Raw genomic sequence first — 27220 nt, forward strand, 5'->3', positions numbered from 1 at the left:
TGAACATGTAATGATCATAAAAAAATAATGCCATTAAAATCATAAATTGCTGCAAACAGAAACGGATATACGATGTAGTATTATATGGTAAATGCTGCCTTATCGCTCAGCGCTTTAAAGAGCAGATAGCGTCCGGTAGCAGCCGCAATAAAAACAACCAAATGCAAATATGGCGCCCAAAAAAAAAAAGGCCACAAATTGCTACAAAATTTAATTATTTTTGTGCGCCAAACAAAAAGGAAAACCCAGAAAAAGCGAGACTCTGAGACTGAAAACCAGTCCTTAGCATATGCAAAATAATGACCGAGACCATGGTCCCAGCTCTTGACCCTTCTGGGTGGGCTTAATTTGTCTGCGAGCCACAACTTTTCTGGCTTTATGACTTGGCGCCAAAATACTAGCTTAAAGTTAACCCTCCTCACTGTGCCAAGCGACCAATTGGCAATGCTCCCTGTTTTTTATTAAATGAAAACCCTTTTATTGCTGGACGTTTCTTTTACATGTTCTTTTTTATTGATTCATAAAGTTCAAGCTAATGTCTTCTGTTTTATGCGAGCTTTGTGTTTTAATTATTTGTCAGCTGATTTTTACAGCTTTGGGTAATATATTTTGAAACACCTCAAATTAAGGACTACTTGGTGACAATCAAAAAACAACATGTGTGTTTTATTCCTACAACAAATTGGAAGATACAAAAAAAAATATATGTAGTTTGCTCTCCATTGAAGGGCTAACAGCATGGACCCACCCACATGGTTGTTTAGTTACATTTTTTGAGAAATGTTTTCTCTATGGCAACAGTTGCAAGTGCAGCTGCAGCTCGGATGTTTCAGTTAATTCCGAGCAGCTTGCCTTGCCTTTGGCTCCGTTTGGCTCCTCTTGTGTGGATGGATACTTTTTGTTCTGCTGGTTTTCGTTTTGTTTTGGGCACACTTGAGCCAATTTAACGCTTCCGTGTGTTTTTTACTTGCCACGCCTCGTTGCCTGCTCGTTTCAGACGCTGGCAAACAGTTTGTGTGTGTTTGCTTGTTTGTTGTAATTCCACTTTCCGCCGACTGAGAAGAGGCGAAGGCGGAGCCGGAGAGGAGTGAGATTTAATCTCAAGCTAAAAATAGCAGGCAGTCGCTTATTCTCAGATCAGCCAGTGAATGCTATGCCCGCCCCCATGCACATTGTACAATAAAATTAATCCAATTAAGTAATCGCACGGATATATCTCGGCTCGACAAGAACTATGCATGACCATTGATTATACAGCCCACAAATTAGGACCAATTAAATCAAAGCCAAAATTTGGCTGTCGAATCATGACCTTGAACTTGGCAGCCATCAGACGCCAGACTATCTTCTCATTTCTCTTTTCGTTTGAGCATATCCACCCGGGGGTATTTATGCCTAATTCAACGGCTCAGATACAGATACAGATAACAGATACACAAACACACACACGCAGTAATCGACTGGGCCCTCGGAGAGATGTTTTAGATGTGAACTAGTGAAATGGGAATGAAAAGCTCGAATATGCATTATTCTCTCTCTTGGCTGGCCTGCCCTCCATCCATCCACTCGCAATCAGAAATTGTTGAAGTGGAAAAAGCAAATGTGTTCCTCTGGTCGTTTGTGAAGTGCAAGGAGGTTGGACCTGGAACTTGAGGAGAAAGTGGATTAGATCTCTTGCTAGAAAACTAACATAATCGCCTAAAATACTGCAATGTAGCGTTAAGCAATACAACATTTTTACAGAATTACAATTGATTTTCGCTTGTGAATCAATTGTAATGCTATATGTAAGTATTCTGTGTATTTTATTTATGGCACTTATAATATTTTCAGCGAGAAAAAAAGTGTTGTTGTGGAGCTTCTATACTTTTACTTATATTTATCAATTTTATATTTTGCTTATCAAGTAACTTAAATGAAATGCGATTAATAAAGCTAGAATTATAGATAATGCAATAATTCAATTATATATCACTGGTCTCCTTCTCGTATTCCTCCATGATGGCAATCACGGGCTCATTCAGATATTCGCGGATCTTCCAGTTCAGGGCAAAGTCGACGTGATCCCACTCTTTATCCACCATGCGGTGCATAAACTTTTTGGGCAGACGTAGGCCCAGTGCCTCGACATCCTCCACAGCAGCAAGGTCGCCGTTGTCGGAATACCACATGTGAACATCTGAGGTAATCAGCTCCACGGGATACTCTGGTGGCTCCTCCGAGCCATAGACCTGCAAATTCTTCTTGGGGCCGTAGTCGAATTGACGGAAATAGCCGGATTGCTGCTCTTGGAGGTAGTGAAGCATTTGATCGGTAGAACAGCCCCAGGATGTGTTGATAGTCCCTCTGGTAAGGCGGTCTACGGACAATTGTCAAGCATTTAAATACAATTATGTACAACCTTTCGTGATATCCTCCTACTCACCGTATTGACACGGCCATCTAACTCTACGTTACTCTCGCATACCGGACGCAGCATGAAATCCGGTTCGCACAGGTTGAAAAGAAGGGCCATAAGGAAGTCGATGTGGGGCAGAAACTCTTGGGAACCAAACAGCTTTGCATACATAGTCTGATGACCCAAATAGGGCCCCAGAGCCCGCACCAATTTGTTTGACATGTTTTCCATTATCGCCACTGGGGCAAACATGTGAGCTGTCTTGATTTTCTTATTGTACTCCGGGCGTGAGGACATCAGAGCAAAGAACACCGTCGTTCCTTGCGAGTGACCAACATAGTGGATGGCGTCCTGTCCCTTGCCATTATCGGTGGACAGGGCATAATCGATCATGGCCGCAATATCGTAGAGCCCAATCTCGTGCCAAGAGAACTGCCAGAAGAGGGGATGCTTTGTGGAGAGCGTCGTGTGGTTCCTAGAGTAGGTGTTGCCGCGACCATTGCCCATCCAAACGTCGTAGCCAGCATCGGCCAGCAGATATGGTAGTCCATCATTAGGTCCGCACAGGATCCAGGCATCCGAGCAGCTAGTCAGGCCATGCTGTATCAAGACAATAGGACGCTTCTCGTTCTGGTTTTGGAGCTTGTAGGAAAAGGGTATGCGAAAGACTCCCACGATGTAGCCATCTTCGGTAAGAACGTGATGATGCTCTGATGGATATCCGTGAGCGGCAATACGATCAGCCTACAAGTTGATCAATTAATATCAGGATTTATTTAAAATCCAGGGCAAACATACCGTCGTCAATCGATCCTTGAGGCCGATGTGGGCCTCTGGGTTATCGTATAGCTTGTAGAAATCAATTGCCCCAACCGGCCCATCTATTGCGGAATAGGTAGCCACGGTAGCCAATAAGGATCAGTAACTGCATAAAGATCGGCCTCTTCATCGTTGGGTGATGGCTTTTCAGCTTTTGTAGGGGATCGATTTCAAGTAGTTATTGCTATCAATGTTTTGATTATATATATTTAGACTCTCTAGATTATGCATCCATAAGGAGTAAAATCTAAAAGTAATAAAATTCAGATTAGAGAAAAGAATCCAATATTTTCATTATGCTGATTTTTCATGAATAGACTGAATAGCGTAGCTATTGCTCCCACCTGTTTCTATTTCTTCGGGATTATTCGACAATCTTGGACAATCGAACACAACGACTGGTTGTTGTACCCGATACTTAAAGCGTATATGCGTTTATTAGATATTATACCAAGAGGGAAGCGTTTACGACCCCATAAAGAATATATAAAGTATATATACTGGATCAGAATCAATAGAAAAGTCGATTATTGAAACATAATTGTATTAAAAGGTCTTTTTAATATGGTTAAAATTATAATATTATATTAATATCAATAAAAGACCTTAAAACAATTATAATATATTAAATTTGTAGGAAATATATAAAATATATAAAAAAAAACAAATTTAAATTCGGCACTAACTAAAATTTCTACTCTCTGAGCATATCTGTTTAAATTTAAGTTTAAATATTACAATTTATGCCCATTTTTTCTGGGGTTACTATAGCCTTGAGTTGGAGTATTTCTTGGGACATATGGCATATGGAGTATATGGCGGCTATACTCGTACATTATTGCGCCGGGAATGCAATCTTCTTTGGTAAATTTTCTACAAAAATAGGCGCAATATGCAAGTAGCAATGAATAAATAATGCTCATACGATGTATAAGAGTATTGTTGTTCCCTCCTTCTCCAAGCAACGAGTATGTAGCCTCAAGTATTTCCAAAATAGCTTTATGGATGTTCCTCCACTTAAGTTTATGCGCCCTTAATTGCCTCATATTTCTGATACGTATCGAAAAGAGATAAGCCCACTAATCGATTCCCCCGCGGTAGTCTTTAAAGGCTGTGGTGCACTGCGCATTTGCCATAGTTCAGCAGAAACATGTCCGGATTACACATCGGTGTCCACTTCGCTTTGGTATGGATTTGCCTAGGCACAATCGTAGGAGGTGCTCCTGTGGTCCCGGATGCGGATCCTGCGGAGGTTACCGACTTCTATCAGCTGTTCAACAATCCCGATGCGCATCTATCTTTGGCCACTGCTCCAACCACGGTAACTATCCCACGAGTGTAACATACGATCGCCGAGTACTCATCCTTTTCGTTTGGCACAGCTTGATTTCATCACGGAACACGGCTATCCAGCGGAGCGGCATTATGTGACCACCGAAGATGGTTATATCATCAGCCTCTTCCGCATTCCCTACTCGCACAATCTGCAGAATGAGGACCAGCAGCGTCCCATCGCCTTCATCCAGCACGGACTCTTCGGCAGTTCCGATGGCTGGCCCTGCCTGGGCCCAGACGACGGCCTTCCCTTCCTGCTCTCGGATGCCGGCTACGATGTCTGGATGGGAAATGCTCGAGGTAACCGCTACTCCAGGAACCATACATCCCTCTCCACGAAGCATCCCAAGTTCTGGCGGTTCAGCTGGCACGAGATCGGGTACTTCGACATCGCCGCTTCCATCGACTACACGCTCTCCACGGAGAACGGCAAGGGACAGACGGGTATCCACTATGTGGGCCACTCACAAGGCACCACTGTTCTGTTCGCTTTGCTTTCCTCGCGTCCGGAGTACAATGCAAAGATCAAGACTGCTCACATGCTGGCCCCGGTGGCCTTTATGGACCACATGGATGATTTCCTGGTGAACACCCTGTCACCCTATTTGGGACTCAACAATGCCTACTCGCGGCTCTTCTGCTCCCAGGAGTTCCTGCCCCACAATGACTTTGTCCTTGCTCTGCTGTACAACATTTGCCGAACCGGATCCGTGGTCTCTGATTTCTGCAGCAGCAGCAATGATAACACAACCCAAGAAGGTCGAACCAATAAGGTAGGTCTACAAATGATTATCTCTCTGATTAACTTTTAAGTGTCTAATATTTGTACTTTTAACCATAATAGACCGCCTCATATATGATTGTTGGGGCTATGCCCGCTGGCGTCTCAACCGACCAAATCCTGCACTACATGCAGGAACATCAGTCAGGACACTTCCGTGAGTTCGACTATGGCACAAAGAGGAATCTGAAATATTACGGCACGGAAACACCAGCCGATTATCCCACCGAGAAGATTACTTGTGAAATGCATATGTGGTACTCGGACAACGATGAAATGGCCGCAGTGGAGGATGTTATTCGCCTGAGCGTGACAATTCCCAACGCCATAATGCACCATATGGAGGATCCTCTATGGGATCATGGAGACTTTGCCATGAACTGGGAAGTGCGCTATTACATCAATGATCCAATTATCGCCATCATGAATAAACACGAGGCAGAAAACCCCCAGTGATAAGGACCTAGACCACTTGTATAAAACATTTTAAGTAGTTTGTAGCATAGTTATAGCATATGTAGTATTAATTCAAATCAGAATAAACACAAATACAATCTTATCAAGAACGGATGCCTCTTTGACTCCCACAAGTACAGCACCAACTTCTAAGGATAGCAAGGTCCAACAGATTCACATTCCATTCGAGAAAAACTATATCGTATGTACTCTTCCTTCCACTTAAAAATTGCATTCATTGGATCATAGCCGACTTTTTTAATCAAATAGTCATTTTTTCATTAGTAAGTACATACCATAAATTTTATGGGTTCCATTGTCCCCTCTGAAAATCTATAAATTTCTAAATAATCTATAACAACAACAATTTTCGATGGGGGGTATTTTCTGCTGATTATCACACGGTTCTTCAAGTAGCTTTAATTAGCGATAACTTTGGAGTACGTGACGCAAGTAATTCTCCGGATTAGGTATACATTTTTCGGAAACATCAATTAGGGTTCTAAATGGCTGTGGTTTTTCAGACCTATCACTATAAAATTCGTGCGTCTTACCCACTCGTAATAGCCCACTCGAATTTTGAAGACCCTAAAAGATTGTTTCGGGTGGTATTATTTGGATTTTAAATGTATTTAATATTTTATTATTTTCTCTAATCCCAATTTTTATAACTTTTAGATTTTGCTCCTTATGGATGCATAATCTAGAGAGTCTAAATATATATATAATCAAAACAGTGATAGCATGAACTACTTGAAATCGAGCCCCCTACAAAAGCTGAAAAGCGTACGTTGGCCAGCAGTCAGTTGCTATTGAACCATCGCCCAACCATGAAGAGCCCGATCTTTAGGCAGTTACTGATCCTCATTGGCTTGGCCGTGGCTACCTATTCCGCAGCAATAGATGGGCCGGTTGGGGCAATTGATTTCTACCAGCTATACGATAACCCAGAGGCCCACATCGGCCTCAAGGATCGATTGACGACGGTATGTTGGCCCTGGATTTTAAATAAATCCTGATATTAATTGATCAACTTGTAGGCTGATCGTATTGCCGCTCACGGATATCCATCAGAGCATCATCACGTTCTTACCGAAGATGGCTACATCGTGGGAATCTTTCGCATACCCTATTCCCACAAGCTCCAGAACCAGAACGAGAAGCGTCCTATTGTCTTGATACAGCATGGCCTGACTAGCTGCTCGGATGCCTGGATCCTGTGCGGACCTAATGATGGACTACCATATCTGCTGGCCGATGCTGGCTACGACGTTTGGATGGGCAATGGTCGCGGCAACACCTACTCTAGGAACCACACGACGCTCTCCACAAAGCATCCCCTCTTCTGGCAGTTCTCTTGGCACGAGATTGGGCTCTACGATATTGCGGCCATGATCGATTATGCCCTGTCCACCGATAATGGCAAGGGACAGGACGCCATCCACTATGTGGGTCACTCGCAAGGAACGACGGTGTTCTTTGCTCTGATGTCCTCACGCCCGGAGTACAATAAGAAAATCAAGACAGCTCACATGTTTGCCCCAGTGGCGATCATGAAAAACATGGCAAACAAATTGGTCCGGGCTCTGGGTCCCTATTTGGGTCATCAGACTATGTATGCAAAGCTGTTTGGTTCCCAAGAGTTTCTGCCCCACAACGACTTCCTTATGGCCCTTCTTTTCAACCTGTGTGAACCGGATTTCATGCTGCGTCCGGTATGCGAAAATACTGTACAGTCTCTATACACCGGTGGTCGCGTTAATATGGTACGTAGAAGGAAATCTGAAGAGGTTGTTCCTTGAGATAATTGCTTCTAAATATATCCACAGACCGCCATGCCAGATGGTCTGGCAACTCATCCGTCAGGGTGTTCGACCGATCAAATGCTTCACTATATCCAGGAGCAGCAATCCGGCTATTTCCGTCAATTCGACTACGGCCCGAAGAAGAATTTGCAGGTCTATGGCTCGGAGGAGCCACCAGAGTATCCCGTGGAGCTTATTACCTCAGATGTTCACTTGTGGTATTCCGACAACGACGCCATGGCCGCAGTGGAAGATGTCGAGGCGCTGGGCGAACGTCTGCCCAAGAAGTCTATGCACCGCATGGCGGATAAAGAGTGGGATCACGGGGATTTTGCCTTAAACCACGAGGTTCGTGTATATCTGAATGAGCCCGTGATTGCCATCATGGAGGAATACGAGAAGGCGAACAGTGCAGTTTGATTGAGTTATTGTGTTATCTTAAGTACTTTACTTTAAGTTATTTGATAAGCTCCCTAATCGTAGGAACAAGTTAATAAAGCAATCGAACCTCTCGTCGAAACGTAATCTACACAGGAAAGAAAGACGACACCAGCATTTGAGAAACGTTTAAATATAAATGGGAAAAATCTTAAGATAATGAATTCTTCTAAAAAAAATACGAATTTTAAAACTAGCAGCGCACTCGAGCCGGAATTCGTTTTATCTGATGATTCTCGCCTATCTTGAGCACGGCCATCATTCCCTGGACTGCGTGGGCTTCCACATGGCAGTGATAGAGCCAGAAGCCGGGATTATTTGAAATGAAGCGGACAATGATGTAGCCCAGTCCCGGTATCTGCACCGAGTCCTTGCGTACCGCATTGTAGTGGTCAGGCAGTCGAGGGAGAAGTCCCTGGCGATCGAGTTGCTGAATCTAAAAACGGAAATGGTATGGAATTAATGAAAGTATCTGGGTTTATTGTGTAGCTACTTACATTGCGAAGGTCTTCCATATTGCCCACCACGCCCTGGCCAACCAGGTGGAAGGAGCTGCCATGGATATGGAAGGGATGTGTGTTGACCATGTAGTTGGCCACCACCATCTCGATGGGGCGGTAGGCAGGCATCCGGATTACGTTCAGGCATTCGCAGACATTCTGCTGGCAGTTGCGACCCTGAGCTGCGAGAGAACTCCGGTTGCAGAAGTATCCATCGTCCTGGAAGAGATGCCGACCCTGCAACAGGGATATACCCGGAGGTATGTACGAGATCTCATCGATCTGGAAGAGCATCTCCCCATTTGGGGCCCGGCGGAGACTAAAACTGGAGTAGTAGGTGCGGAACTTTGTGTTGCGGGGCCAAGGAACAGGTTGCAGCGAACGGAGGGCCACAGTGCCCACATTGTTGTCCTTTTCGGCCGTTGCCAGGCGCAAGAAGGCAGCCGGGCCGGCGGCAATCGTCGACATAATGCGATAATCGTTGACCAGGACGGGGGCCGCAGACAGAGCTTTGCTCTGCCCGGAAATATTCGTGGGCTTGAGGAAATTATCCGAATCAAGAGCCCTGCTCTGTCGGCTAACCATAATATTGCCCTGTGGCAACTCACTGCGAGTGGCGCCACGATAGCTGAGCACTGCGCCCTGGTACAGTTTGAGATCCTCGCACTGCTCGTAGCCGCGGACTCGGATCCAATAGTTCTTGGCCACCTGACTGGCCTCCAGAACAAAGTCAAATCTCTCGGCAGAGGTAAGGAAAAACCCATCAGCCAGCACGGGCTCAATGTCGTTGCCATCTGTGCTGATGATCAGAAGCTTGTGTTGCTCAATGGAGAACTCCACGGGGCAGTTGGCGATCCCATTGAGAAGGACTCGCATGCGATAGCGATAGCCAGGAGTGACCCGGAGGCGCTCGTACCGATGTCGGTTGTCGTTATCCGGCAGTTGGTTGAGGTGGTTTCTTCCCTTCCCGTTGATGAGTATGTTTCGCACCGTCGTCAGCTCGTGGTCGTAGAAGATGTCCTGCACCATCAACGCATGCTCCACCAGATCGTAGTCGTAGAGATGTGCGTGCTGGTTGGCCTGGCGCGTCTGTCGTATGATCAGGTGACCTGCCACCCCGAATCCCCGCTGCCAGCCCATGTGGCTGTGGTACCATAGCGATCCACTGCGATCGGCCAGGAACTCGTAGCGATAGACCTCGCCCGGCTGCACCGGGTTCTGGGTGACAAATGGCGCTCCGTCCATCTCCGGCGAGCGCCGCATGTTCAAACCATGCCAATGCATGGTGGTGGCCTCGCCCAGATAGTTGAGTACATCCACCACCACAGTATCGTTCTCGCACAGCTCGATGGGCGGTCCCGGTATCATTCGATTAACGGCCATCACGGGAGAGGCAACACCGTCGCCATAGAGGCAGTACTCTGCGGCGCAGGCCCGCTCATCGTACTGGCAGCGCTGGCACTCGGGTCCCAGTCTCTGGTAGTTGTGCACCACCAGTTGGTAGTAGCAGGTCTGGCTCTGGCCCTGCTGGCAGACACGTCGGCACGGATGCCGTTCAAAGTCGCTAAAGCTGGCAATTTCCATCTGGGCGTATTCGTTTTTCAAATTCAGACCGGCAGGTGTGCCTTTGGTGGTCTTGTTGCGGGACCAAGGCCAATCGAACCTGGCCTCATCTGTGTTGAAAAAGGGATCTTCGGGATCCTCGGGATCTTGCGAATCTATCTCTGTCAGGCCTTGGGCCAAGCCCAGAACCAAGAAAATTATCCAAAGGCTGGGAAAACTTTTACTTTCGCGTACGCACATCTTGAGGTTTGGCAAGCAACTGTCCAAAGCATTGAATGCATCGTGCGAAGAAAGTTTGGATAACGGCGCCCCAGACCTTTGGGCATGCGCCGCACGTAGCTGGCATTAAAGCTGAGCAGAATTTGATAAGTCCCCCGGGGGGCACTGTTATTGGCAATGGAATTCCCAACATGGCTGATGGATTACTGACGAGGTAAAAACTCTGTCAGATTTGGAGATAACTTAAAGAAGTCGCTGGTAGATTACAACATAGAATGGATTTTTGCTCAGGATCATCGGCCGGGCATGGCCTTGATGTTTGTTTGAACATGTGCATCTCGCAGAGATATGGAGTAATATACGCGTGAAGGAAAGGTTGGTGCTCTAACCAAATTTTATTACGTTCGTATAATTATTGCAGGCAGCGTAGCATTAACTTTTCTTTGTGGTTCCCCGGCGATTCCACATAATCGTATTATATCAATGTGATACTGTATAAACTTTGATATCGATGTTGATATTTGTTGGCTGCACATGATGAAGTAACTATGATTAAGAATTTCGTAATTTATTATTTGTATAGATATATGTTTGTTCCTGTAATGTGCAACACAAACAGGGATACAATAAGTATTATCTTGTAGACACAAGTGTGTATATTCGTATCCATAATTATTATCTGTAGGCTTTAGCTCTGTTCTCATTTCTTTTTAATGGTTATGGGTGGCAATGCACATCAGAGAACACATAAAGAGAATAAATTACAATGCACATATACAAATTGGAAACTAAAAGTCAGACCGTATTTTTATTAGAGAAGATAAACTGACAACTGCAAGAATCCCAGAAATCGAATGTGTACTTTACCTGATTCCAAAAGTCTGCTTCAAATAATGAAAGAGTGTCGTTCCATAGAGATGAAAGATACATTTACATATACCGAGAATATTTATTAAATTATGTGGGTTTGGATAATGTTTATAAATGCGTTAAATCTCCCTTTTCTCCACTGCCGCAGCCGATGAACCGGATGCTGGAGCTGCGGCAGTGCTCATGAGGCTAATCACGCCACAAGCTATGGGTGGACCCACAGAGTTCTCCTCATTTTGATAGGCCAAGGCATTCGGCATGGCCTGAAGCGACGAAGAGAAGACCTCCGCATTGAGAGCCGTATTCAGATCGATAGCTTTGCTGTGAATCACAATGGCCCTGCCTACAATGCCATTGAAACCAAACAACTGTATGTAGATGCTCTGGAAGACTGCGGATATGCTGCCATCGTCTTTGGCGTCCACATTGCCCAGCTGGAAGTATTTATTTTATGGAGTAAAGTGTTTCAGATTTGATCCATGCCTTAAAAACTTACAAAGTTATTGGGAAACTGTCCGCCCGTAGACTTGCAGCCATCGCTGACATCACCAAAGGTGTGGATATGGAGTGCATGCTTTCCCGGAGGAAGCCCAGTCACATTGATGGTCACCTTAATGTCCGAGTTGTATGGCAGCTGCTGGAAGGTGATCATCCCGGCCACGCCCGCTGCCTCGCCATCGCCCACTAGCTTTGCACCCGCCTGCCATTGGGGAACCAACTGCTTGAAGAAATAGTTAATAATAGAACCAAGATTCTGTGCCAAAATCTTACATAAGTATATCCCAAATAGGCCGGTTGTGGGGGTAACAGAGGTCCCAAAAGACCAGCCCCTCCTGGTATGCCAACCGGACCTCCCAGCGGCACCGTCAGACGTTCGTATCGCTTCACTTTGGTGCCGGACACGACTTTGATGCCATCATCGAACCGAGTCACATTCACTGGCCGGAGACGGTCCAACAGATTTTGTGCACTGCCAGGCACAAAAATGTTGCTGTAGCCAATTATCAGAATCAGAGGCAGAAGTTTAATGAGCATTTTGATCTAATTTGAAAATTTTACTCGGAAATACTGGACTTCCTCGACCGTTCTGGGCTAGGGCTTAGTTTGCACTGATCCAAGCGCTGTTGCCGGCTCATCCATGATGACTTCGACATGGTTTTCATGCTGATTGAACACGTTAATTGTCACCAGTGGCGCTGTGGAGTGGATCTCTGGTGGCCACTGGCCAGTGGCAGTACGAGTACCAGTATCGCTGGAATAGTTGATGACTAGATTGGACGCTAATGGCAATTGAGTGTCGCGTGTGTTCGATGCTTGGTTACCTGCACAGGGGCGCAGTTTTTACGGGGATTGAGGGCAAGATCAAGTACTATGTGGCCAGAATAAGATTCTTGCATTCATACATATTCATTGTCATTTTCAAGTTTCAAGTTAAGAAGGTTATTGTTCGATCGTTATAGCACCCCGTAGTCCTGACGACTCTGTAACAGCGATCGGTCCCACATTGATAAGAGCCCATCAACAAAACGTAAACTAGATCATCGACAGGCTATTGAAAGTGAAATCCTAACCTAAATCTAAAAAATAGATATGATTTAGTCGTTATATGATATATAAGAACTATATGATACCCTATACATTCTCGTTGAGATATATTATCTGGTGAGCCTTGAGATCCGAGTAACTAGAGCTGGTAAATTTTAAGTTTATATTTTATATTAGCGTTAGTTTAATAAATAACAAATACAGGATTATGTGGAAATGTTCTAGTTGGATTTCCACAGGTGGGCCATTTCTGAAAATCTCTCTCTCTCTCTTCTAAAAAAACTATCCAAATTGTATATTTTATCGTTATCTTTGTAATAATCGAAATTTTGATAAATCTATATATCAAACTGATTTGCTATAGCACTTATAGCCCTGTTCAACAGTTGTTCCTACAGTTGAAACAATATTATACTATGACGAACTGTCAGGCTGTTTTAGGGACAAACAAGGACAAATACATAATTTGGTATCCAAAATAAGGAAATATGTTTATCTGCTTATGAAAAAATTTAACATACCCAAATGCTGTCTGAGTACCTCCTACAAATATTAGTCGACACGCGACATTTGCCGACATTTGATGACATATATAGTTTATTTCATAAATTTCAGCCATTTATAAACATATTTATATAAATTAGCAATAAATTAAACTGGGTCAACGAAATTATGAAAAAGCAGGCAGAGGGCAGATACGTATCGATCTCTTATAATATCAGTTCATGGAATTGGCTTAAACAGTTACGAAGCTTATCGGTAGCCACCGCGTTGATGATAGCCCCCGCCACCCCCTCCCCGACCACGACCACCGCCGCGGCCTCCTCCTCCGCGTCCGCCTTGGGGATTCCAGCCAGAGCCCTGCACTCGTCCACTCCCGCTAGTCCATTGTTGATCTCGATCTCTATCCCGACTGTTATCGCGATCGCGATGCTGCTGTGGCTGTTGGTGTTGCTGTTGATGTTGCTGTTGATGTGGCTGATTATGTGGCTGCTGCGGTTGCCAATTGTCGCCACCACTCGCTGCTCCTCCTCCTCTGCCACCACCGCGGCCGCCACCACGCCCACCGCCTCGAAAGTTCCCTCCTCCACGGCCACCGCCTCCTCCTTGAGGCCCGCTTGCCCTTTGCTGTTGCCAAGAGGGCATCTCTGGTGGGGGCGGAGCATGCTCATTGGCTCGTCCGCCGCGATCCGGGACACTGCCAATCATATGCTTTTGGATCTTCGAGGCAGTATTTTTGCGGACATTTGCCGAACTCGTCTTTTCGATGATGGCAAGGTCGGCGCGGGCGGCCAAGAGAGCCACAATGTTGGTTTCGTTTCCTCCGAGCTTGAACTGCTCCAGTTCCTTGAGCTTCAGCTGAAAGAGTTCCATGATCTCGTTTTCGCGATTCCTCATACTCTCTGACCACTTGAAGCTCTGAATGGTGGCCTCCAGGCGGGTGAGCATCATTTGGCGACGAAGATTGTACTCGCTATCCAGATCAATGTGCAGAGCATCCAACATGCGCCACTGGACATCGCTGAGGAGCTTCTTAAGGTTAAGCAGGGGCTCGCTGACAACACCGCGATTGGTCTGGCCCATGCGCTGCTCCAGTCGGGGAGTAATCTTGTCGAACATGGCCTTGGCGCTGATGTTCTTGGGCAGCTCGCCCAGCTGCAGGTCCCTCACCAGCTCCAATACTGTCGCCTCGACATTGGACTCAGTCTTGGACTTTTTGCTGGGTGGTCCCACCGGCTGCGTCTTCAGCGAAATCTTGGTGAACATCAGCTCCGAGGTCAGGTAGTCCAGCAGCTGCAGCAGCGACTCACGGCTGTCGAAGCGATCCGATATGGGCCCCATCACCAGCTGGCTGTAGGGACAGCTCAGTTCAGTGAGCAGCAGGGACAGCTCGATGGCGAACTCGTCGTGGTCCTTCTTGCTGGATGTCACATGCTCGTCCGTCTTGCGGAGCACATGCAATTCGTGGGCCAGCCAGAAAATCACCGCACGCAAGTCCTCGTCGTCGATGCCGTTGTCCAGGGCTTTGCTCAGCGCCTCCTGCTCTAGGCAATTCCCATCGTAGGCCAGAGCCTGAAGGGAGTCCACCACATCCAGTTCAAGCTCCATTCTTTAAACTCAGTGTTTAAATTGACTGGTTTAATTGCGAAAATAAAAATATTCACAACTAACTGACCGATGACAAAAACGAACTTAGCCCACTTAAGCCCCCTCTTGTTAAACAGTGCAACGACTTGAGGTTAATTGTGGAAAATATTAATGATTGTAAATTCTTCTGTAGACCTACGCCATCTTGCCTCCGAACTAACAAAAAAACACGATATATTTCACCTGAACTGCGATAAAATTATTAAATTTGTATTATTTTCAGTAGAAACCCTTGGTTTGCAATGGGTTAATCGTTCTCCGTCAAGGATTGGAAACCACATTCGTCGATTATGATATTCCGTGGAATATTAATAGCTATATAGAACATTTAGCCATGCCCACATAAGTTTATACGATGGATGAATCATTTTTCTACTTAACTGACTTATTTTAAGTACTTGCTTTTATTGGATTATATATATATCGTTGAAAATTAAATTTAATAGATTGATGAAATTGACAAAATATACCATTATATACCGTAAATATACCGTCGGTTCAATTTTGACCTAAAAAAACCGAAAATTATTAAAAATACCGTAAGCGGTCACCCTGGTTGACCAGGTCGCTGCGTCTAGAGAGGAGAGACAAGCTATAGTTAAGCCGATAAACTGCAAATCGGGGGGGTGCAGTGCTGGAAAGCAAAGGCAGAAATGTGCATTCAAAATTTAGCCGCTAATTAAATAATTCAAACAGCAAGGAGACTATTATATTTCTTACTTTTACATAACTTCATTTATTTTAGTTTACCAATGTCAATATATATAATATATATATTTATATATGTATACATAATTTATATTTATAGGCATAGTATATATATATTTATATATGTATGTAATTTTGTTTTTGTTTTGTAAAGCAGGAAGTTTTAGGATTCGCTTGAGTCGCACCTTTGGTGCCACATAAATCTTAAATTTTTTGTAATATTTTCCGTTTTTTTTCTATACATACAACATTGATGTACTTAAAAATGAACACACACATTTAGCTATATAATAATAATGTATACATAATAATATTCAGTTACTACATGTCTTCCAAGGAGGTGCTACTAAACTTAATAGAAACAAGTAAGAAAGCAAAGAGAAGGAAACGAACACGGAGAGGGAACAAAGAAAAGCAGACTACACGATATACATACGTCTCTTGTAATGCAAAAACACAAATATTTCCCCTTCTCAAGACAATGGCACAATGATAAATTTCGCAAAGTATCCCCCCAATCAAATCCAGCCGGGATTTAGGTGAAGCTATACTGATTATCGACGGCACGTCCGCTGCCCTCGGTCCCGCTGCCGCCGCTGGCGCCACTACCGCTGGCATTGCCTCCCTGTACCGCCTGATGCTGCTGCTGATGGTGTGCGGAGCCCTGCAAGGAGGCATTGGATGCCCGCAGATGCGGCTGATCGAGGAAGCCCTGCCCAGCTGGAGGCGAGCTGTGCACCGTGAGCGTTGTGGAGTCCAAAGGAAAGTAGGTTTGCTCCGGAAAATAGACGTGTGTTGGCTGCTCCAATGGCAGTTCGATTTCATTTGTCTTTAGGCGAACACTCAGATTCATGGTAATGATTTCGCTGCACTGTAGGAACAAAATGCAAGGTAGAAACTTCATTAGTGGTCCGCTAATTTAGATAGGGTTTCGTATTGGGTTCGGGTTGGGGGTTAAGAGGCGGTTGTGATATGTGGTGAGAGACATTAAGCATGCAACAATCAAATCAAAGTCATTCAAACTAAACACAGAAACTAACTAAAAATGTACTTTAAAACTACAAGGAGTAGGACAATAAAGGAGCAGTCTCTTACGACAATCTCAAAGATAAGTTTCGGACAAATCTTAACAAAATTAAACAAAAAAAATACATTTTCTTCTATACTTTTTGCTTTTCTGGATACCTAAAGCAGGTTTCTTAATTCCCATGTCCTTATTTGTTTGATTACAAATAATATTAGGATTTAACTTCTTGATTTAAATATGTAAATAATATAAAGTTTAAAAAGGTAATATCCTAATGTCTCAACTTGTGGGAATTCTTCGTTAACTTTCCTCATTTTATTATTTTATTTTCTTCTATATAGAAAACAGTTTCGAAGCGACTAAAAATATATCGAAAATAAAAGGCTACCAAAACTGTAACAATTGTGGCAATAATTTAAATCAGACTTTATTGGAGAATATGAAGAAACTGAGTCCCTAATCCGACCTCAGACTCGAGTGTCCCTTTACGCTAAATTAAAAAATATATCTGAATCACATTTCAAACATGCTCGACTTTAAAAAGGGTACCATTTTGAATTGATCTTTAAAGAATTAGCCAGAAAATGATTCAAATTGCCATTCTGTAACATTTCAGAGCACAATCCCTAAAAATAAGTGGTATTCCCTTTTGTCTAAAATATAGTTTTTATGGCGTTCCTTTTTTGATATTTAAAAAAAAATTAAATGTTTTATAACTACTTGGAAATACTCGATATGCCTACATAGTACATATACTCGTAGTTCCAAGTATTTCCCTAGTACCCAGGGGTCAGCAGGGGTCAGAGCTCAAACCACATCCCATCTTTGCAATGAAATGATAAGAAATCGAACAGAAATCAAAGTAAAATAAAATAAAACCATCACTGACACTGAATTGACTCCAAAATTTTGGCTATCTCACATGTCTCGGCGACGGATGGCCCCCGCCAGCTGCTCCTCCTCCTCCTCCTGCATGCCCCTGGCCGTTTCCATTTCCATTGGTTGGCCCACCGCCCGCCGCTGCCGGATCATGGTGCTGCTGGCCGTGCGCCTCATGCGCTCCTCCTCCTGCCGCCATCGAAGCTCCCGCCGCTGAGAGATCGTTCAGTCTACTGGTATTGTGCACCCAGTCGGTGAGGACCACGTCAGAGGTGCCGCCCGATTCAAGGGGAATGGGATTATGGCGAAAGTGTTCGAGCATCTCCTGGATCGAAGGGAACCACAGGTGCTGCACCCGGCACTGGCCCTTCTCCGAGATGGTCAGCCGCAGATGCTTCGCCCTGCCCTGGAAATTGAAGGTCAGCACGAACTCGCCGCGCCGTGTCTCGCTCTGCCGCACCAGAAAGTAGCCGTGTCCGGCGGCCTCCGACTGGAGGACCATGCGTGCAGCCTCCGATCTGGTCAGCGTGCCATGGAACCAGGGGAACTGGCTCATCTCCGCCGTTAGATCGGCCACATTTACATCCGCATCGTTCTCTGTCAGCTCGACGCCATCGAAATTGCTGGAGGCCGAGAGACGCTGCTCGCCACGATGCGGTCGCATGGGTATTTCCGGGGGTCCCGACGGCGGTGTGGTGCCCAGCTCATTGATGGCATTTATATCGCTCGCAGATGTGGCTCCCTGGCCAATGGCCGCAGAGGCCAAAGCGCTGTCCGCCGACAGAGAAGAGGACAGAACGACACCCCCTGCACCGGCCACCAGGTTGCCATTGGAGCCGCCCTGCTGCTGGTACTGGGGATTCTGTATGCCACCCAACGCACTGCTGCCCGAGGGATTTGTCGGCGAGGTCTGCATGGCAGCCGCTATAACGTCCGATTCGATGAGGGGCTGCTGTGTGGGCGGTGTCCGCATGCAGTAGCGAATGGTGGCCAGCCAGCTGCGCATCTCCTCGGCACTCTCCGCCTCGATCACATACTCCATGTTGTTGTCTGCCTTGAGAACGAAAGTGTTTAGGCGGTCGGGCATCTCCAGGGCTGTGGTCTCGCGTGCCTCCGAGATTAGGAAACAGAAGACACCGCTGCGTGGCTTTGCGGATTTTGGGGGCGTGTAAAACTCCAGCATATAGCCACCGACCGCCTTGACCAAGGCCAGTCGGCACTTCTCCCATTTTTGGGATCCTGTCGGCTGGTCGAGACTCTCGGGTGTCAGGTTATTCACGTAGCCTTCCTTGCGGCACTCGACCACGATCTTGGCAAGCTTGGTCTTGCTCTGCTTGCCGCTGCCGTCCACGTCGTCCGAGTTCTTGTGGAAGAAGGCCTGCAGGATGGGGAACTTAAGTTAAAACCCAAATGGATAACAATCTCGAGACGGGCACAACCATTGGGCGGCCCTGCTCACCTTGCCCTTGCGCAGTCCCTTGAAGGATAGCCGCCGCAGCAGCGATTTGGACAGCAGACGCGGCACCTCGTGCTCCTCGTCAAAGTCCAATGAGCCGGCGCCAATTTTTAAAGTACTGCGGCGCCTGAAGAACTCCGTATCATAGTGGACCGCAAAGGATTCGACGAATTTCTGTGAAAAGCTGCGATGCTGTATGTTACGCGCCTCCTCGGGGGGCAGGTTCCCGTTTATATACGTGATGCAGGCCTTGGCAAAGTCCGAGGCCGCCGCGCGAGCATGCCGCTCACAGAACTCCTCCCAGCTGGTGCCGCCGTAGGCGTACGAGGACACGCCCAAGGCTGCGCCTGTACCAATCGGTCCGGGTATAAGGTCGCTGCCTCCGGCCGCCCCCAGGCTGTGCTGGCTGCTGGCGCTGGTGGGGCCGATGTAGCCGCCAGCGCTGAAGGCGCTGGCATTGGCTGCTCCGGCACTGTTGCCACCCATATGGCCGCCCAGCGAATGCTGCCTCTGTCTCTGCCGGTTAAGATTCAGTTTGCTGCACGGGTTACCCAGCTGAAGTCCGTTCGAGAAGAAGAAGGGGCTACAAAGAAGGACAAAGATGTACGCATTAGCATGAAAAGTCCTCCCACGCAGTGCCAGGTGTCACAGTCGGAAATTACGCAGACATAAAGGCGGACCCCGCGCATTCACACTGATAAAGCATACACATGCAAGCATATAGTCGATGTATTATATATAGTATAAAGTACATATATATATGTTTATTCCCACTGGTAACGCGCATTAAATGCTGCACGTTCCTCTTCTCCGGAATTAAAAACAAAAACGAAAACAATATCGCCACACACACGCACACCAACGCACCGCACACACCTACACACACACACCTACGAGAAGAAAAATTTCCCACAGGAATTTCCACGCCTACGACCTGCGTTTTTCTTCTGCCAATATCTCACTCTCTTTCGCCTGCGCATTTTCCAAAACACACATCAACACACATACCAATATCACTATATTTATTTCCAATTTGTTTGTTTATGCAACGACCATTTACACTTGCATTTTTTACGCAGCAGGCAGTTCTTTCAAATCCGCCCGTTAAGTTTTAACATTAAAAATTGTATTTTCTTGTTTTCGTCGTCGACGCGCGGCTGTTCTGTCCAGTTTAGTGTGACCGCGGACTCGATAAACCTGAAATCGATCAAAATCGAGCGTAGAAATATACCAAAATATGCTGCCTCACTTTAAAAATATACCGTAAATATACTGACAAATTCAAGTTCATTATACATATTCCTCGATTTTGATATTCCGTGGAATATTACTAGCTATCAAGATCTCTCAGCCATGCCCACATAATTTTATCCTATTAATTAATCAATTTTCTACATTACTAGCTTAATTTAAATACTAGCTTTGCCTTGATTTTGACAAAAAAAGGTTTTAGCAAAGAAGGTCAAACATATAAAACGTAATAAAACGTAAGAGAAAAATCGTTACTATTGCTTAATTTTCATTTTCCGTTGAATAATGCTGACTAACTAAAACCGTTAGCTCTGCCCATATCCTTTTAGACCTTTGATGAATACATTTTCTACAAGATTGGCTATTTTTAAGTACTTCCATTTATTGTATTTTGACTACATATTTGTTGAGCTGAAAAGGGATATTGTGGCGAGGAAAAAAGTCCCACCAAACTTAAGCGCCAAAAGGAAATTGTTTGAAAGTGAATGAGTGAAAAGGATTTATATAGCCCATTCAGTGTGACCGTCTGACCCTCAGAAATAAACCGATGAAGAACACGAACTTAACCCACTTAACCTCCTCTATTTGAGAGTTACACCGCGAAAAGTATTGTAATCGTAAATGTTCCATGTAGATCCTTTCTATTGATTTAAATAAACATTACCACGATAATTTGTACCTGAACTGCGCTAAAATTCTTCAAGATTCAACATTTTCGTGGAGTCAATAATACCCACTAACGTTCTAGTTCTCTGACAATAAACCATAAACCATAAAGGTAAACCATAATCCCTGATTATTACTACAGAGATTAGTTTCTGCAATAATTGGAGCCTGGGATCATCAATTCTAGAATATACTTTTCCGTAGAGTATGCGGAATGCAAAATTTGATAGTTTGAAATGCACTGAAAACACATCAGTTCGGGGCCTCAATAACGATAAGTCGGTGTGACCGCACTCTGCTGAGAGACAGTCCTTCTAAAACTGTATATTTCAAATTTGAATGCAAATAGTGTGTTTTTTTGCGCAAACCCTAAAGTATTTGAAAAAATTCAAGTTTTTAGCGGAAGAATATAAGAATCTATCCTCGCATTTAAACTGAAGCAAACCATTCCTGCAGTATTATGCAGAGTGTGCAAGTAAAGGTAATGGCTTTTTGTTTTGTTTAAATCTCACATTTTATTGTTTCTATACGTTTCGAAATTGCATTTACTTAGAATAAGTATGTAACTATCGCTTCCATATGCATACAATTACAATTAATCGTTATTATTATTGTTGTTGTTTTTGTTTTAGCTGCTCTAATTACAAATAAGTAAAATTCGTGAAACTTAATTTGTGAAACACACACCGCAGTGCAACTTTTTCGCTTAATTTCTGTTTGATTTTCTCTTTTATTGTTTAAAACGAACACATGCATTTTGGCAAAAATCTTTATATGGATTGTGGGGGGACGGAAATGTGGGGTGATTCAGAAAACATAAAACAGGGAGAAAATATGTGGTGTGTGTGTGAAGGCGAGCTTACTGACTATTATTTGTTGCATGGTGGTTCGTTATCTCCAGATTCATTTATATTATATGTATATTTAACTTAAGTATTTACAGAACGGCCATACTGATTCTGAATGGGGTTTCTTTGTGAATGCTCCCGAAAAAGAGCCTTTTAAGAACACGAATCTCAAAGAGCTTCCTCTCAAGTCACTCGCTATCGGTTATAGTATGCAGTAATATGTATATGTTTGTGTTTTAATCCCTATGAACTGTAGGCTGGATCTAACACTGCTAATCTCTCAGCACTGCATGATTCTTGTGAGACTTTAAAGCCAATTGAAATGAATGCGATACGGATGCTGTATATAATGCTTACTCTCTCTGCAGTATGTTTTTCTACAAAAGATTTTACTCCCCACACTTATGCTAGCAACTATAATTACTCGGTTTTTAGTGTTTTATTTCACTATGAAAACGAGGATCACCTAACTTAGAACGAAACTTAGTTCAGTAGAATTAAAAAATACATACTCAATACGTTATTTAAGAGACAAATTGTTAGTAATAGATCTTCTTATGGGTGTGTGTGTATTGTGTTTGATGCTACTTTTTTGTTTTTGTTGTTCTTGTTGCTTTTTATGTAGATAAGAGTACACACTCAGACTTCCAGTTGTTTTGATGGTGGGTGCGTGATAAACGGCTCGCTCCACATGCGCCGCAGGTCGCCCTAAATGAAGGAAAGGATACGATTGCATTGCAGATTCCATTCAGTATTAAGGGTTACAGTATTTTACCTTTAGATAGGCCATTAGCAGGAGGGGCAATAACGTAAAGGGCACCAAATACAGCAGAGCCGGCTGGGCCGCTTTAAACACCTCCGAGCTGACCGTGGCCGTTAGCAGGCCCAAAAAGTAGCTGCAAATTCATCGAAAAGCCATCATTAGATATCTAGAGGAAGCGACAGTGTAACTCCAAGACTCACCCCAGTAAGGAACAATGAAAATATGTCAGCCTAGAGCCCACACCCCTCGGCGTTGACAGTGTGGGATCCGACGTGACGCCCTGCGACTTTTTGTACGCATCGTAGCGCAAAACGAAGCAGAGTAGCAGGCCCGGCATCACCACATCGCCCAGGCCCAGCATCGAGAAGTGGCCCGTATTGTGTATGCTGGGGAAAACCAGTTTGCCCGGTAAATTCAGTTTCGGTGTGTCCCGCACAATGCCGCCCAAATTCAATTTGCGCGCCACTATACCCACGGGATTCTCGGCGGGTCGCGTGGCCACCTTGACCATCACGTTCGTGCTAAAGATGTACGAGGAGAGGAACACCCAGAAGACGTCGTAGATGAGCAGGCCGGTCAACAGCAGCGTCGACACCTTCAGACTGGGCAGTCGCACGAACGCTATAAAGGCCACACAAAGCCCCATGCCCATTGCTGAAAGAACAAGCAATTTAAACATACAATTATCGAACGCTTCTTTCAATGGATGATGGATCCTTACCATCCATCAGCAGCCAGTGGCCGGTTAGCACCCAAACGCACACAATCGACACGGACAGCATGAAACTAAATAGCTCTGCCCCCGTGAAGCGTCCACAGACGCCAAAGGAGAAACGCTTTCCGTCCGTGCAGGGCCGCATGATGTACTGGCACATGGGCAGCAGCAGAAAGGCCAGTGCCACGGTGGCAATGACTGCAAGGAACAAACGAAAGAAAATTAGTTTATGTTTGATTGAACGATTGAGGGGGATTACTCGGTACTCACTGGCTGTGCACACGGCAAAGAGCAGCTGCATCGAGTCGAAAAAGAAGAACATGATGAGCAATGATATGGAGGCGCCCAGTGGCAGGCACAGGGCATGCATCGTGTCTAGCGTGGCGAATTTATCCGCTGTAAAGAAGCACAGAGAGCCTTTAGCCATTAGCGCGGTTATGGTTGACAAATTACAGGATGGGGACACTCACTTGGCTCCTTCTCGACCTGCTCCCCGGTTAGGAGATTCGTCATGGACTCATTGCGCTTCTTTTGCTCCCGCTCGCGGGCCTCCTGCTCGATGTTGAGACTGCGGAAACTGCCGTACACTATCAACAGCATCGAGATGAGGCAGGTGGAGACGCGCGACGAGTCCATCACGCTCGACACTGTCCAGTGGAGTTCCCGGTACTCGCCGTTGCCGCCGCCCGCTGCCGCTGCCGCTGCTGCTGCTGCTGCCGCCGCCGCTGCCGCTGCACCGCCACCAATGCTGCCGGCACCCACAGTTTGCGCGCCCAGACTGCCGCCACTGCCGCCGGCGCTGCCGTGCGACATGCTCCCCCTGGATCGCTGATAAGCTCGGTGGCCAAGCCGAGCTCTCTACCTGTTTCCGGCGGTTAGTGGCTCCTCCGGACAGATACCGCAGACAGCGATTCCTTATCAGAGTGTATCAGTGGATTTGACCTGGCCCCGAGAGCTTATCTTTATCGCGTGGCGTGGCGTGTCCTCTCTTCCCGCTGATGCTCTTGAAATCTAAACACGAAATAAAAGTGAAATTTGTTTTGCTTTATTGATTCAGCGATAAGTTCTGTGTTTATTTTGGCCTTATCGCAGCCAATCCCCCCCGCAGATGTGCGCCTATCTATCGTCGGTCTTCAGCAAGTTCTTTGGACAGATGCGGTTATGGTTTGTTCACAGCACAAACAGTCGCACACTCACCCATTTATGTATGTACATGTATTATTTCCTTGGGTATGGCTGAGGTCAGACCCAGAGACTCTAAGGTTAACTTTCACGCAGCCCTCAAATTAACCTAGAACGCTTTTGACGGGTATTTTCCGTCTGTATATCCGATAAACATGTTTATTTTATTTCATTTAATACTCCCTATGTGTGTACATTTCAATTTGAGACCAAAAATTATTGTTCTTTCTATATTTTCCCATTCTTTCTGTAATATGATAATAGATTTACAAACAAATCAACAAAATCTGATACTCATGTTTACAGAACTTTGATATTTGTGAATTTCCAGATGCAGATACAATCCTTTCTCTGGATTTTTTTTACCTTCAATGGCAAGCCATACGATCATTTTTTTTGATACTATATTAAGGAGACATTATTGTAGCACTCATGAATCACATAATCCTTATAAGTGAGCAAACATTTATAATACACGTTTCTATATATAGCACTTTTATTTCCCCATATTCCCACCCCATTCCAATCCCCATTTACAACCAGTCTAGTAATGGGGGTTGGGGAGAGGGGGGTGGTTCCAGTAGGGGCAACCGCAACTGTTGAACCGGTGTGAAAAAATAACAATCCGTCCACATGGAACTTGCAACAACAACAATTAACAGCCCAGAAAGAAGGCCATTAAAACGTTGCTGGAATAAATTATAAGAGTGTTACCTAGTTTCTTTTATGCTTATTGTTGTTTCCTATTGTTATTGCAAAGAATTCTATACAATTTTCACACACAGCCATACACACACACACACATATAATTGCTGTGGGTTGATGCACTTGTCCACTGTTAAGCGGCTGTTAATTGTCTGTCGGCTCACAAACGGCTGTTCTTACACCCTTGAAGAGCAACAGCACAAAGTATATTGATTTTCAATCAGCTGTAAATTAAATGCAACAAAATGAAATCGAAATTGGACAACTTTATAGGTAAGCTCAATCGTCAACAGCTCATACGCTTTAGAAAAAGATCAGCTAAGGATTTTTATGTTATGACCATAGGAACTATCGATCCGCTAGGGTATCAAATCGTCGATACATTCAATTCTTGTCCAATGTGAAGACACTCTTTGTGCTCTGTTAACTTCCCCCACTTCCTAGTTTACAGATCACTGTTAATGCTTCTGTTACTTTTGCATGTTGCCAAGTGCCGTTGCTTGCACTAATTTATGTTGTCTGTCAACGTACATATGTGTTTGTGTGAAATGCAAATGATTGAAATATATATTTGTATTTGTGTGATTGTATGCAAAAGAGCGTTGTCCCCCTTTTTTCCTTCTGTCTGTCTCTCTCTCTGGATGCAACAATTTAAATTTCCCACACATGCTGATTGCAATTGCCAGGGGCGGACAGTGGGGGTAAACTGTTAACAAGCACTAATTAGAATTAAATCATGTGACAATATAGCGAAGATGTGGGCGCAGGGGGGTTTATCTGTAAAACATTTTCACAGCTTAAAACGGTTACAAAACATTAACCATTCACTCACACTCGCACACACTGCTAAATATAATTAAGAAAATGCCGCTCACACACTCAACACACATAAACACTTTCTAATTCGAAACGCCCCGTAGCCCACGAAGGGGGAGGAGTAGGAGTGGTATGAGGAGGAAACAACAACCCACAAAAAAAGAAGTACTACAAAGCAATTGGTTGTTGTAACGTCCCACAACGAATGTGAAAGTGAAATTGCAAAAGACATAGACGCAGTGGCGCCACGCAGGAGGGGAAAGAGAGGTGAGTGGACCAAGCCAAGTAGTTGTAGCAAAAAAACAAGTGCGTAAACCTATGCAAAGCACTGTTAGGGGGGAGCTAATGTTGGGGGCCAAGACTGGATTGCAGCGCTTGAGAAACTTTTAGCCTGCGCTTTAAGGTTTTTTTTCCCCCCGTTTCGTGTTTGGTTACACTCCACTTCATTCCACTCCCCCCAACTCCGCGCTCCGCTGCGTAACTAAATTACAAGACACACACACCCATATGCAGTCGCGAACAACAACAGAAATACGGGAATACGGATTTGGAAGGGGGAGTGAAGTACACTTTAATTACAGGAAAAAAAATTAAGAAAAATCTCTTGCAGTCTTTACACTGATCAGGGGGGCGGGGGTCCGTCTCATTGCTTACTTTGCCTTTACATTTACATTCGTATGTTTGGATGTATTTTTGTTTTTTCCTTTGCACCGATTTTCTTTCTGCGAGAAAAGAATCAACACCAAAGAAGCCACTACTACATTTTCTCGGTGGGCCGTTGTGCTCTTAAGACACGTTCAATGCACATTTTCACAGTCTCTGCTTTTTTGTCAACGTTGGACAGCCATTAACACTTGCATTATTTTGCGCAGCAGGCAGTTCTTTCAAATCCGCCCGTTGAGTTTTAACATTAAAAATTGTATTTCCTTGTTTTCGTCGTCGACGCGCGGCTGTTCTGTCCAGTTTAGTGTGACCGCGGACTCGATAAAGCTGAAATCGATCAAAATCGAGCGTAGAAATATACCAAAATATGCTGCCTCACTTTAAAAATATACCGTAAATATACTGACGAATTCAAGTTCATTATACATATTCCTCGATTTTGATATTCCGTGCAATATTACTAGCTATCTAGATCTCTCAGCCCTGCCCACATAATTTTATCCGATTAATTAATCAATTTTCTACATTACTAGCTTAATTAAAATACTTGCTTTGGCTTGATTTTGGCAAAAAAAGGTTTTAGCAAAGAAGGTCAAACATATAAAACGTAATAAAACGTAAGAGAAAAATCGTTACTATTGCTTAATTTTCATATTCCGTTGAA

The 27220-nt window shown here is 44.7% G+C and overlaps 7 protein-coding genes, 1 long non-coding RNA gene and 1 pseudogene across 13 annotated transcripts; 3 read left to right on the forward strand and 6 right to left on the reverse strand.

The window, feature by feature from the left end:
• Positions 1-1949: 1949 nt before the first annotated feature.
• On the reverse strand, positions 1950-3310 carry LOC26532802 (lipase 3-like; annotated as a pseudogene).
• A 1033-nt stretch (positions 3311-4343) lies between these two features.
• On the forward strand, positions 4344-5899 carry LOC4802227 (lipase 3). Its single transcript, XM_001359153.3, has 3 exons — positions 4344-4538; positions 4600-5325; positions 5397-5899. Exons 1-3 carry the CDS (start codon positions 4368-4370, stop codon positions 5787-5789), a joined length of 1290 nt encoding a protein of 429 aa, XP_001359190.2. The 5' UTR covers positions 4344-4367; the 3' UTR covers positions 5790-5899.
• Positions 5900-6585: 686 nt separating this feature from the next.
• On the forward strand, positions 6586-8114 carry LOC4802228 (lipase 3-like). The gene is made up of 3 exons (XM_001359154.4): positions 6586-6775; positions 6830-7555; positions 7619-8114. The coding sequence occupies exons 1-3, from the start codon at positions 6620-6622 to the stop codon at positions 8012-8014; spliced, it is 1278 nt and encodes a 425-aa protein (XP_001359191.3). The 5' UTR covers positions 6586-6619; the 3' UTR covers positions 8015-8114.
• A 68-nt stretch (positions 8115-8182) lies between these two features.
• Mco3 (Multicopper oxidase 3) lies at positions 8183-10426 on the reverse strand. Its single transcript, XM_001359155.4, has 2 exons — positions 8530-10426; positions 8183-8468 (listed from the first exon to the last, which is right to left on the reverse strand). The coding sequence occupies exons 1-2, from the start codon at positions 10333-10335 to the stop codon at positions 8226-8228; spliced, it is 2049 nt and encodes a 682-aa protein (XP_001359192.3). The 5' UTR covers positions 10336-10426; the 3' UTR covers positions 8183-8225.
• An 823-nt stretch (positions 10427-11249) lies between these two features.
• Sodq (Sodesque) lies at positions 11250-13196 on the reverse strand. The gene is made up of 3 exons (XM_001359156.4): positions 11956-13196; positions 11681-11902; positions 11250-11618 (listed from the first exon to the last, which is right to left on the reverse strand). Exons 1-3 carry the CDS (start codon positions 12217-12219, stop codon positions 11304-11306), a joined length of 801 nt encoding a protein of 266 aa, XP_001359193.3. The 5' UTR covers positions 12220-13196; the 3' UTR covers positions 11250-11303.
• A 112-nt stretch (positions 13197-13308) lies between these two features.
• LOC6897518 (protein FAM98B) lies at positions 13309-15045 on the reverse strand. Its single transcript, XM_002137631.3, has one exon. The coding sequence runs from the start codon at positions 14836-14838 to the stop codon at positions 13483-13485; it is 1356 nt and encodes a 451-aa protein (XP_002137667.2). The 5' UTR covers positions 14839-15045; the 3' UTR covers positions 13309-13482.
• Positions 15046-15754: 709 nt separating this feature from the next.
• Positions 15755-20150, reverse strand: Lnk (SH2B adapter-like protein Lnk). Of its 5 annotated transcripts, none has more exons than XM_015182201.2 (4): positions 19956-20150; positions 18951-19530; positions 17535-18884; positions 15755-16456 (listed from the first exon to the last, which is right to left on the reverse strand). In XM_015182201.2, exons 2-4 carry the CDS (start codon positions 19431-19433, stop codon positions 16121-16123), a joined length of 2169 nt encoding a protein of 722 aa, XP_015037687.2. In that variant the 5' UTR covers positions 19434-19530; positions 19956-20150; the 3' UTR covers positions 15755-16120. The 5 variants fall into 5 exon arrangements, with proteins under 5 accessions (XP_015037687.2, XP_033235059.1, XP_015037685.2 ...); XM_033379168.1 differs by lacking the exon at positions 19956-20150 and adding an exon at positions 19838-19854; XM_015182199.2 differs by lacking the exon at positions 19956-20150 and adding an exon at positions 19700-19718.
• On the forward strand, positions 16456-17469 carry LOC117183781 (uncharacterized). Its single transcript, XR_004468953.1, has 2 exons — positions 16456-16875; positions 16954-17469. It is a non-coding gene; the product is annotated as an uncharacterized lncRNA (long non-coding RNA).
• A 1381-nt stretch (positions 20151-21531) lies between the features above and the next one.
• Positions 21532-26868, reverse strand: SppL (signal peptide peptidase-like protein). 2 transcript variants are annotated; one of them, XM_015182202.2, is made up of 7 exons: positions 26548-26868; positions 23661-24201; positions 23461-23607; positions 23197-23388; positions 22676-23129; positions 22488-22608; positions 21532-22420 (listed from the first exon to the last, which is right to left on the reverse strand). In XM_015182202.2, the coding sequence occupies exons 2-7, from the start codon at positions 24001-24003 to the stop codon at positions 22352-22354; spliced, it is 1326 nt and encodes a 441-aa protein (XP_015037688.2). In that variant the 5' UTR covers positions 24004-24201; positions 26548-26868; the 3' UTR covers positions 21532-22351. The 2 variants fall into 2 exon arrangements, with proteins under 2 accessions (XP_015037688.2, XP_001359195.3); XM_001359158.4 differs by having other exon boundaries at positions 23461-23586; positions 26548-26867.
• Positions 26869-27220: the final 352 nt, after the last annotated feature.

This window comes from Drosophila pseudoobscura, chromosome 2, assembly GCF_009870125.1.
Source record: "Drosophila pseudoobscura strain MV-25-SWS-2005 chromosome 2, UCI_Dpse_MV25, whole genome shotgun sequence".
Classification (NCBI taxonomy): Eukaryota; Metazoa; Arthropoda; class Insecta; order Diptera; family Drosophilidae; genus Drosophila; species Drosophila pseudoobscura.